Genomic DNA, 12,664 nt, shown 5'->3' on the forward strand with positions numbered 1-12,664 from the left:
GACAAAGGTCCATCTAGTCAAAGCTATGGTTTTTCCAATAGTCATGTATGGATGTGAGAGTTGGACTATAAAAAAAGCTGAGTGCCAAAGAACTGATGCTTTTGAACTAGGGTATTGGAGAAGACTCTCAAGAGTCCCTTGGACTGCAAGGATATCCAACTAGTCAATCCTAAAGGAAATCAGTCCTGAATATTCATTGAAAGCACTGATGCTGAAGCTGAAGCTCCAATACTTTGGCCACCTGATGCAAAGAGCTGACTCATTAGAAAAAACCCTGATGCTGGGAAAGACTGAAGGCAGGAGGAGAAGGGGACGACAGAGGATGAGATGGTTGGATGGCATCACCGACTCGATGGACATGAGTTTGAGCAAACTCTGGAAGTGGGTGAAGGACAGGGAAGTCTGGTGTGCTGCAGTCCATGAGGTCACAAAGAGTCGGACACGACTGAGCAACTGAACTGACTGACTGAAGAACAAGATGAACTGTGTAGTATATACAAGCAGTCAAGCTTATAGAAAAACAAGAGCTTAATCTAATACCTGTCAATATATGCAGACACACCTGTGCTGATATATGTGGAGGCTGGATGAATTCCAAGAATAATAAATAATTTTCTTACTCTTTGGTGAATCATGATAAAATCACTGAAGTAGAAATATGTTAAATATGGAAACGAAAGTGCAGCAAAAGTAGGGTGATGATAGAACGAAAAACATTCTGTGGGTTTTGGCAGATCCTGGAGGCAGAGAACAGAGTCAAAACCCTTCCTTCCATGTAGCTGGATTTCGCTTCTGCTTCAGCGATGGATTCATTGGATTCTTTTAAGATACAGTCCTGTGACTTCCTTGGTGGTCCAGTGGTTAAGACTCTTGAGCTCCCAATGCAGGGGGCCTGGGTTCGATCCCTGGTTGGGGAACTAGATCCCACATGCTGCAACTAAGATCCTGTGTACTGAAACTAAGATCCAGCACAGCTAAATTAAAAAAAATAAAAATAAAAGGATGCAATGCTAAGAATTGGAATTGTCAGCCTTTAGCTGACATAGCATGACACTTGCAAACAAAACAAACACAAAACCAAAAAAATCACCCTGTGTGTAATTTTTCCTGTCCTCTACATAGTACAAACATTTCCAGGTTAAGTCAAATATATGCATTATATTTGTGAAAAATAAAGAAATTCTATCAGTTCTGGGAAAAAAAAAAACAGTCTCCCAATAGAATATGGAATCCCACTTGGCAAAATTAGTAACAAAAGAAAAGAAAACGGAACAAAGCAAAACCATTGTGTAGGAAAATTAGTTTCTCTCAAAGTCTTTTTCCCTGTTTCCATCCAGATTAACGTATTCCTAGAAAGGCTTGTTTTGTGTGTTTATGAAGTTTACCTTTTCCTCCCCACTTAGATACTTGGAGAAAAAACGACTTTGCTTTCCTCGGTTCTTCTTCGTCTCGGACCCTGCTCTCCTGGAGATTCTGGGGCAGGCATCAGACCCGCACACGATACAAGCCCATTTACTGAATGTGTTCGACAACATTAAGACCGTCAAGTTCCATGAAAAGGTTTGCCTAATTCTCTTTCCTGGCCAGTGATTTACACATCCTGGAATCTCAACTGTCTTTATTAAATAGCTCTCTGATAGTGTTTACTAAGGATTACCTCCCTCTCCATTAAACATCACCCAATGACTAAAAAGATACATTTGGGCCCCGTTTGCCTTCAGACCTTGTGATATTTTAATATCTAAAGGATAGATGTGAATAACAAATATTTTAAATCTGATTAGGAATGCTTTGTATGTAGCATTCATGGATTTACATGTCAAGTTAACTGTTTAGAAATTTGACAAAGCAAAAAAAGCTGTTAATAATTGTTTATCAAATAGTGCTTTGACTGAACAGAATTGCCATAGTTACTTGATTATTTTATTTATCTTTGTTGCTGTTCAGTTGATAAATCATGTCCGACTCTTTGCGACCCCATGGACAGCAGCTTGCCAGGCCCCTCTGTTCTTCACTACCTCCTGGAGCTTGCTCAAACTCATGTCCATGGAGTTGGTGATGCCATGCAACCATCTCATCCTCTGTCGTCCCCTTCTCCTTCTGTCTGCAGTCTTTCCCAGCACCAGGGTCTTTTCCAATGAGTCAGTTCTTCACATCAAGTGGCCAGAGTATTGGAGCTTCAGCTTCAGCATCAATCCTTCCAGTGAATATTCAGCATTTATGTCCTTCTCTATTTTATTTTTATTTTATTTTATGGCTGCACTGCATGGCATGTGGGAGTTCCCAGACCAGGAACTGAACCCTGGGCGTGGCTGTGAAAGCACTGAATCCTAACCACTGCACCACCAGGAAATTCCCTGATTTAATTGTTTTAATGAGGCTTTGGATGGTTTGGGTATAATGATCCTCCATGTTTTTCATCATGCTCCATTGAAAACTTTTTCTTTCTTTTTTTTTTTCCAAACACTCCCAATAAGTTTGAAGAATGGTGACATTCATGAGACGCAAAAGAAGTCATTCAATGTGAGGAAAACTACATTTGCACAGCTGCTAGAAGAGATTGTCTAATTCACCCTTTCACCCCAAATTCCCTAAAAAGTGACCCTTTCAGCTGGGTAACATATGCCGTTCCTCTATGGTGCTTCGTACAGCCCTCAGTATGATTTGTTTGTTCATCCTGGAATGCAGTTTACATCTGTTGAGCAAATACCATGGACTGGGTGCTGTGCTTAGCAGTGGCAACATACCACCCTGAGGGAACTCGTGCTCTGGTGGGTCTGCAGAGCGCAGCTCCTGCAGCAGTAGGGTTGGTCCATTGTGTGCCTGTGTGTGCTCAGTCATGTCTGACTCTTTGCCCCCCATGGGTTTTGGCCCACTAGACTCCTCTTTCCATGGAATTTTCCAGGCAAGAATATTGCAGCAGGTTGCCTTTTCTTCTACAGGGAATCTTCCTGACCCAGGGATTGAACCTGTGTCTCTTGCATCCCCTACATTGGCAGGTGGATTCTTGGAAGCCATTAGAAGCCAGTCTTTTAACCCCTCATTGGCATAATGTCAGTCAGGTTCCGAGGAAGAATATATTGCAATCCATACTACAGCTGTTTTTATGCAGCACAACATTCAAGAGAAATTTGGCCATTAAACTGATGATATTTTTGATTTGCTGTGCTCTTGTGTTCGTCACTCAGTCATGTCCACCTCTTTGCAACCCCATGGACTGTAGCCACCAAGCTCCTTTGTCCAAGGGATTCTCCAGGCAAGAATGCTGGAGTGGGTTGCCATTTCCTTCTCCAGGGGATCTTCCCGACCCAGGGAGCAAACCTGGGTCTCCAGTATTGCAGGAAGATTCTTTACCATCTGAGCCACCAGGGTAGCTCCTGCAACCCACTCCATTATTCTTGCCTGGAGAATCCCATGGACAGAGGAGCCTGACAGGCTACAGCCCATCGGGCTGCAAAGAGTTGGACATGACTGGGCATAGCATGCATGCATCTGTTCATGTGATGCACAAGCATGGGAATGCCCACCAGGGAGCCCTAACCTGCATGTAAGGGGTATACCAGAAGGCTTCCTGCAGGAGACCATGATGTTTGAACTGGTTTTTTGAAGGGGAGCAAAACATATCAGGAAGGTGGGGAAGGGACCTCCTTGGCCTCTGCTTAGAGCAAGGGCAAGTGCAAGGGCTCTGGGGTATGGGCAGCCTGGGATGTCAGAAGTGTGGGTATGTTAGGAGTGTATTACTTTCCTAGGGCTTCCATGAATTAAAACAGAAAATTATTCTCTCATGGTTCTGGAGGCTAGACATCCAAACTAAGATGTTGGCAGGGTTGATTCCTACTGGCGGCTCTGAGGGAGGGTCTGCCTGTCTCCTAGTCCTGCTGGTGGTCAGCAATCCTTGGTGTTCCTTGGCTTGTGGACACATCACTTCCATCCCCACCTTTGTCTTCATGAGACTTTCTCCCTGTGTGTCTGCATCTAGCTTTCCTTCTTCTTCTAAGTATGCCTGTTACTGGATTCGAGTCCACTGCCATCCAAGGTGACCTCATCTTGATTACATCTGCAAACACCCTATTTCCAGATAAGGTCTCATTCACAGGTACTAGGGGCTTCCTTTGTGGCTCAGATGGTAAATAATCTGCTACAATGCAGGAGACCCAGGTTTGATCCCTGGGTTGAGAAGATGCCCTGGAGAAGGGAATGGCTACCTACTCCAGTATTCTTTCTTGCCTGGAGAATTCCATGGACAGAGGAATCTGGTGGGCTACAATCCATGGGATTGCAAAGAGTCAGACACGACAGTGGATGCATGGTCTGTTCACAGTTCTAGAGCTTGAAGCTTCAATATATATTTTTGGAGGACACAGTTACATCCAGAACACAGGCTGATGAGCAAAGGGAAAAGGAGGAGAAAGAGGCATGGACCATATTCCAGAGGGCCAAGTGCATCATACTATGGAACATACTTCATCATGAATGTGACAAAAGGCGGGGGTGGGAGGGAGGGTTTCAACAGAGAAGTGGCCTGCTTTGTGTTTCAGAAAGATCTTCTGTGTCACGGTAGGAGTTGGAATGGAATGGGGGCAAGGAAATCGGTGTTGAAAATGATTGCAAAGTCAGGATGGAAAAGGCTGAGTTGCTACAACAAAGGGCATCAGTGGAGGGCGAGAGGAGACAGTGTGGATTGACTGGTTTAAAAAAAATCAATGTTTCTTGTAGATCTACTGGATCTATGGGTTGAATGAAGGGATCGAATTACCTGGGAGGTTCTGCTTGATGTTTTGCTCAAATCTTTCTGCTTTATCCCCAGGACTTTATGGTCCTAAAGCAAAGCTTCTCATTATCTGATTGTACACTGAAGATAGTTGAAACTTCCTCATTTTCAGCCTCTGTTCATAGCAATTACTTCTTAAAAATAAGTAGCATTGCTTTTTTTTTTTTCTTGTTGCTGTTTCTGCCATAAGGTGTCTAACAGTGAGGAGTAGATCCTGGTTTTGTGGATCCTAAATTTTATAAGATTATAAATACAAATTTATATTCAGGACCTAGAAGAATCTGTGTAAGGAGGGACCCTGAAACTCAGGGCTCATCAGCTTCTTGGTAGATAACCTCTGTGGACAACCAAGGAGCATTTAATTAATGCAGACTAAATATGAGCCCAAGGGGACAATATTCCATTTATTAGAGAACAAAAACAAAACAAACATTTGCCTTTACTTTATAATTGGCATCATAGTTGTTTCTCAGTAACTGTGGAGAGGATTGGTTCCAGGACACCAGAGAATACCAAAATTCGTGTAGGCTTAAGTCTCTTATATAGAAAGTAGTAGTATTTGAATACCTGCGCATTTCTCCTTGGAAGGAAAGCTATGACAAACCTAAACAGCATATTAAAAAGCAGAGACATCACTTTGCTCACAAAGGTCTGTATAGACAAAGCTATTGTTTTTCCAGTAGTCATGTATGGATGTGAGAGTTGGATCATAAACAAGGCTGAGCACTAAAGAATTGATGTTTTTGAATTGTGGTGTTGTAGAAGACTCTTGAGAATCCCTTGGGCAGCAAGGAGATCAAACTGGTCCATCCTAAAGGAAAAAACCCTGAATATTCATTGGAATGACTGATGCTGAAGCTGAAGCTCCAATTCTTTGGCCCTGTGATGAGAAGAGCTGACTCATTGGAAAAGACCCTGATGCTGGGAAAGACTGAAGGCCAAAGGAGAAGGGGGCAGTAGAGGATGAGATGGTTAGATAGCATCAGTGACTCAACGGACAGGAATTTGAGCAAACTCCAGGATAGTGGAGGACAGAGGAGCCTGGTGTGCTGCAGTCCATGGGGTTGTGAAGAATTGGACACAGCTAAGTGACTGAACAACAAAAATGCATGGTCCCTAGATTATTTACCATATAATGTAGTGATGAATGACAGTTGCTCAGTCATGCCTGACTCTTTGCAACCCCATGGACTGTAGCCTGCCAGGCTCCTCTGTTCATGGAATTCTCCAGGCAAGATTACTGGAGTGGATTGCCATTTCCTTCTCCACATGTAATGTAAGTACTGTATAAGTAGTTGCCAGTATGTGGCAAATTCAAGTTTTGCTTTTTGGGACTTTCTGGAATGTTTTTTCTTTTTCCAAATATTGTTGATCAGAGATTGGCTGGGTTCTTGGAATTGGAACTCATGGATGTAGAGGGCCAACAATATTGTGTTTAGTTGGCATGAGTGGCCGGTAAGGTGAGTAGCGAAGTAAGACAGGCATGACTTTTAATGACTAATTGGAGACAGAAAGTTTGGTCTCAGAGATCTGTCTTCCAACACTGGACGGTCAGTGGATAAGCACAGCACCACCTAAACTGTGTTTTGAGCTCTAAATACTGCAGACATTCTCATTATGCCGTACTGCATGGAAATGAAAGTGATATCACCAGACTAGGAGCTGGGTTTGCATTAGAATATATTATGTGCAACCAACAGCCTCTGTAAAGAGCATAATGTTTAGTGTAGAATTGGAATCACCATGTGAGATGTTTGCATTGATTATTTTGACCAGGTGATTGCTAAGGTCAACTTGATAAGCTGTTGGTATGGATGGCTGGCTCTCAGAGAGTCCCGTTTCATCTGGGGAAACTTCAGAGACTTTTTGGTTATCACATTTGTATTGAATATTTCTCTTACAAAACAAAATTTTCCTTCTTAAGCGTAGAGTATTTGAAATTGGTTTAGTATTCCCTTTTTGATTTCATGGCTATCTTTTGAAAAAATTGTTTTGGAATTGAATTTGTATCATACTTTGCCTTTTATTTTATAATATATAGCTTAAATTTCTACAGGACGGATAACATTGACAAGAGGACAATGGAAAAATTCATTCTTTATATAAATATAGCTTTTCTTGGGCTTCTAACACAGATCTATGATCGCATTCTGTCAATTTCCTCTCGAGAGGGTGAGACGGTTGAATTGCATAAACCCGTGATGGCAGAGGGCAATGTGGAAGTTTGGCTTAATTCTCTCCTGGAGGAATCTCAGGCCTCATTACATCTTGTGATTTGCCAGGCAGCAGCAAATATTCAAGAAACAGGTTTCCAACTGATTGAATTTCTTTCTTCTTTCCCTGCTCAGGTTAGTGTATTCAAATTGGAAAGTTTTTTTTTTTTTTTTTTTAACAGAAGAGTCATTTTAGATCTTATACATTGTCTATTATAAATGACACACCTGCCTATAATTTAACTCGAGAACAGTATTGAGATTTTCATAAGAATTTGTTAAATACAGATAAGTTTAAAAATTTCAACTACAGATTGTTGCTGTTATGTATTTGTATCTATACATGTATATACTTATAGATATATGTATTTGTGCTATAGAAATATTGGTACATTTTCTTTTTTTTAATATGTCAGTTCAGTTCAGTTCAGTCGCTCAGTCGTATCCGACTCTCTGCGACCCCATGAATCTCAGCACGCCAGGCCTCTCTGTCCATCACTAACTCCCGGAGTTTACCCAAACCCATGTCCATCGAGTCGGTGATGCCATCCAACCATCTCATCCTCTGTCGTCCCCTTCTCCTTCTGCCCCCAATCCTACCCAGCATTAGGGTCTTTTCCAATGAGTCAACTCCTCGCATGAGGTGGCCAAAGTACTGGAGTTTCAGCTTCAACATCAGTCCTTCCAATGAACACCCAGGATTGATCTCCTTTAGGATGGATTGATTGGATCTCCTTGCAGTCCAAGGGACTCTCAAGAGTCTTCTCCAACACCACAGTTCAAAAGCATCAATTCTGCGGTGCTCAGCTTTCTTCACTGTCCAACTCGCACATCCATACATGACCACTGGAAAAACCATAGCCTTGACTAGACGGACTTTTGTTGGCAAAGTAATGTCTCTGCTTTTAAATATGCTATCTAGGTTGGCCATAGACTTCCTTCCAAGGAGTAAGCGTCTTTTAATTTCATGGCTGCAATCACCATCAGCAGTGATTTTGGAGCCCCCCAAAATAAAATCTGACACTGTTTCCACTGTTTCCCCATCTATTTCCCATGAAGTGGTGGGACCGGATGCCATGATCTTAGTTTTCTGAACATTGAGCTTTAAGCCAACTTTTTCACTCTCCTCAGGTATTTATTTTTCCTTTTTAAAATTTTAATTGGAGGATAATTTCTTCACAATATTGTGATGATTTTTGCTGTACATCAGCATGAATTGGCCATAGGCATACACGTGTCCCTCCTCCTGAACCCCCATCCTTCCTTTCTCCCCACCTCATCCCTCCAGGTTGTCACAGAGCACCGGCTTTGGCTGCCCTGCATCATACATCAAACTCCCACTAGCTATCTATGTAACATATGTTATTGTATATGTTTCAGTACTATTCTCTCAAAGCAACCCACCCTCTCCTGAAGTAAGTCAGAAAGAGAGAGACAAATATCGTATATTAACACATATATACACGGAATCTAGGAAGATGGTAACAACGATCCTACGTGCTGGGCAGCAAAGGAGTGGGAGTGAATATAATTTCTTTAAAATATTTTTTTCCTACTGAATTTCTTTAGGACATAAATCATAAAATGTACGGAGTGTGTTTTACTAGAAAAATGACAAATACATTTCAGCAGCAAAATACAGAAAATGATATTTCCTTAGTGATGTGATCGGTAAAGATTTTGTGGTACTATGTATAAACCTTTTGTTGGTTTGATGAAAGTAGATTGAAGACATATTCTTTCCACGTCAGTAACTTAAAATCTATTGTGGGAGAAGTATGACTTAAAGTGAGATGAAAAAAATTGTAGCCACATCACGAGGCTGTATATGTTTAATTGTCAGGTAAACAACATGCATAGAGTTTCCATAGATTTTGAAGCAACCCGTCAAGCTGGTATAATACAGGATGGCTTGACATTTGCATAATAATCACAACTGTTGTAATTTCTATTTAAATATGTTCATATGCCATAACACTCATAAAGCCTTTTTTGTTTCCATAAGGTTGGATTATTAGGAATTCAAATGATATGGACACGGGATTCAGAAGAGGCCCTTAGAAATGCCAAATTTGATAAAAAAATCATGCAGAAAACCAATCAGTCTTTCCTGGAGCTACTGAGCACATTGATAGACATGACGACCAAGGACCTGAGTTCCGTGGAACGAGTTAAATATGAGACTCTGATTACTATTCATGTGCACCAACGAGATATCTTTGATGACCTGGTAAATGCTTTACAAATGCTGTGGCATATACAGAAGAACAAATACTAGACACTATCTTTGTTTACCCAACAGGAATAGTGTGAATAAATTCAAAGAAAAGATAAAATTCAAGCAAAGAGGCATCTTTATGAAAAGAAATTGTCAGATTTTCTTTTTAGCCTTTAGCCGAAATTTCAGCTATTTTCTGATGATCTCAGCTAAGGTGTTATGGAGGCAATTAGACTTTATTTTGAAATTCTTTACGTGATCATTTTTAATGATGATGCTGAAATGTCATGTAGCGTCCTCAAGAGCTTTCGCTTGTCTTATGCTTCTTTTGGTTATTAAATTGAAGGTGACTAATTTCTTGGTGCAGAAATAATAAGTGATCTTGCCAGTAGAACTGCTTAGTAGTTTTAAGGGTTTTTATTAATATAAATCACAAATTTAACAAGTTTTGCTACATTCGTTGATTGCAAATGGTCTTTCCTCACATAGTTTGTGACATTCAGTTGTCATGCAGATTTTTGCCTTTAAAGAAAGAACAAGGATGAGAAAGAGAGTTTGGTAGCTGTAGAGAACAGGAAACGTGAAATGAAATTTGCCCTCTACTGTAAAATATGACATTAGATAAGAGGCATGAAGCTCTTATTTTCATAATATTTTTCTGGATTGTGTCTCACCCCATTATGTAAAAACGATTATGAAAAGTTGATTCTGAAGTAATGGAAATAAAGGTGGCACATTCAGGCTGTTATGTGCTAATCTCCTCTCCTAATAGTTAAGCACACTGTTTGCCTTTCTGAGAAATAAAGGGCTCAGGGTAATTTTAGATTTCTTATTTGTCAAAAAAAATGATTAAAGTGGCTTAAAATTTTGGTTAAAAAAATTCAGACAGAAGCATTGCTGGGCAATAACGTGCCATTTAGATGTTAGAAATTTTGGCCTGCTTCAAATCCTGGCAAGGATAATTAATGGATTATAAAAACCCCAACAGTGTACTTGTTTGTAAGCAGAAGAGATGACTTTTTTACCCTGATGAGATTGTTTAGTTCTATCTTGGTAAGCCAAAAATGTTTTTCATAGATTGTATTTCATAGTTAGGACTGTGGTATTGGGCATTGAAGAATGAAATTTAAGAAATAAATATCTTACTATTAAAATAGATCATGTTATTTAAATTGAGGGGCACAATCAAGGGTTTCTCTTGAATTTTCCTTTTCTTATATCTTTGAAAGTATCTCTCTTCTTTTTTTCTTATCAATAAATGAATGGGTTGGATGGTGATGTAACTGACATCCTCCAACCAGATGGGTTGTCTCTGGGTTCCATTACTTCACATTCTGATCTACCTGGATGCTGATTTGTCTAGTTAATGAATGGTTCTCCTCTCAGTTTTAAAATACACCTTCTGCATTTCAGTGTCACATGCATATCAAGAGCCCTTCGGACTTTGAGTGGCTGAAACAGTGCAGATTTTATTTTAATGAAGATTCTGACAAGATGATGGTTCACATCACAGACGTGCCGTTCATCTACCAGAATGAATTTTTAGGCTGCACTGACAGGCTTGTCATAACACCGCTCACAGACAGGTGATGGAAGGCTTCTATGATTTCTCAGCCTCTCTCTCCCCCACTGCCCACATTTTCATTCTCTTCAGGTGCACAGCGGATTTTGACTGATGGCCTCTTTTACACGAAACTCTTTGAAATTCGGTGTTTTGAGCTTTACCCATGTATCTTCACGGGGGGTTTAGGAGGTTTGTGACTGAAACAGACTTTGGTTCCTTTGCCTTCCGTCTTACAGAAGCTAAGTTTAAATGACCTCCGCTGCTGCCTCTCAGTTGCTCAGCTGTGTCCGACTGTTTGTGACCCCATGGACTGTAGCCCACCAGGCTCCTCTGTCCATGGGATTTTCCAGGCAAGGACACTAGAGTGGGTTACCACTTCCTCCTTCATCCTTCAGGGGATCTTCCCTAATCAAACTCATGTCTCTTGTGTCTCCTGCATTGGCAGGTGGTTTCTCTACCACTGTGCCACCTGGGAAGCCCTAAATGAGCTCAGTGGACATCAAAGGAAAAAAAAAGTGAATTCATTGCTATGTATCAAGTGCAAATCGCCATGGGTTTTGAGGGCTGCGTCAGGGGACTGTGGCACTTTTATCATTACACAGGCAATAAAGGTGTTTTTTTTTTTAAGCAGGAAAGGAATTGAATATGAATGCTGGTTTTCTGGTAGCTCAGTGGTAAAGAATCTGCCTGCCAGTGCAGTAAACGTAAGAGATGCAGGTTCGATCCCTGGGTTAGGGGAAGATGCCCTGGAGGAGGAAATGGCAACCCACTCCAGTATTCTTGCCTGGAGGATTCCATGGACAGAGGAACCTGGTGGGTTCAGTCCGTAGGGTCGCAAAGAGTCGGACATGACTGAGTGTGAACGCATGCCCTGGTGAGAAGTGATAGGGTGACCTGTCCTGCCCCCTGACGGTTATGAACCACCTGTGTTGGCCAGAGCCTCCATGCAGCCTCTCTGGACTCAATTTCCTCATCTACAAGATGAGCCAGCTTAACTCCAGAGGTCCTTCCTCCGTGGCTAACAGCCCATGATTCACTTAGTCTGACTGGAGCTTGGTGGCATGCACCTATTGTATATGTGCTGTTCAGGGAATCCTTTGATACTTATTTTGGACCAAACGTGTGAGTGTTAAAATCAGCATTTGGCTTAAGAAGAAGCTGACCTGAATATCAGTCATTTTCACAGAATGTACCTCTGGGCTATTAGATTGAAAATATTAATCCTGGGTGTCCATTGGTTAAGATTAAGATTCCAAGCTTCCAATGCAGGGGGGTGTGGTTCAATCCCTAATTGGGGAACTAAGATCCCACATGTCAGGCCGTGTGTGTGTGTGTGTGTGTGTGTGTGTGTGTGTGTGTGTGTGTGTGTGTAGGCTACCCAGGTGGCGCTAGTGGTAAAGAACCTACCCAGGAATGCAAGAGACATAGGAGACATGCATTTGATCCCTGGGTTGGGAAGATCCCCTGGAGGAGGACATAACCAACCCACTCCAGTATTCTTGCCTGGAGAATCCCATGGACAGAGGAGCCTGGGGGATACATTCCATGGTGTTGCAAAGAGCTGAACATGAGTGAAGCACCTTAGCATGCATTATATATATATATATATATATAAAATTAGACAAAATATGCTACTTGCCTACATGACATGTTTACTCAAAGGCATACCGGGAATTCACACTTACGTTTGCTCCTCCCCTCACAAACCTGCTCTCCTGCCATCTTCTCCGTCTTTGCAAATGGCAATTCCATCCTTCAGTTGCTCAAGCCAAAATCCTGGGAGCATCCTGATGCCTTTCTTTTTCTCTCACCGTATTATCCAATCTGTCATGAAGTTTGGTCACCGACACTTTCAGAATTCACCTAGGATGTGACCACTTTTCTCCCCTTTGCTGTTA

At 41.5% G+C, this 12,664-nt stretch overlaps 1 protein-coding gene across 1 annotated transcript in view; it reads left to right on the plus strand.

Annotated features, from left to right (window-relative positions):
• Nucleotides 1-12,664, plus strand: part of DNAH5 (dynein axonemal heavy chain 5) — a 310,603-nt gene that overhangs the window by 132,589 nt on the left and 165,350 nt on the right. Inside the window, exons 32-35 of the mRNA XM_081520843.1 lie at nucleotides 1,404-1,560; nucleotides 6,907-7,119; nucleotides 8,990-9,214; nucleotides 10,616-10,788. Coding sequence (XP_081376969.1) covers nucleotides 1,404-1,560; nucleotides 6,907-7,119; nucleotides 8,990-9,214; nucleotides 10,616-10,788 — 768 coding nt within the window. The remainder of the gene's footprint in view (nucleotides 1-1,403; nucleotides 1,561-6,906; nucleotides 7,120-8,989; nucleotides 9,215-10,615; nucleotides 10,789-12,664) is intronic.

Source organism: Giraffa tippelskirchi, chromosome 8 (assembly GCF_054371585.1).
Source record: "Giraffa tippelskirchi isolate mGirTip1 chromosome 8, T2T-mGirTip1v1.2.pri, whole genome shotgun sequence".
Classification (NCBI taxonomy): Eukaryota; Metazoa; Chordata; class Mammalia; order Artiodactyla; family Giraffidae; genus Giraffa; species Giraffa tippelskirchi.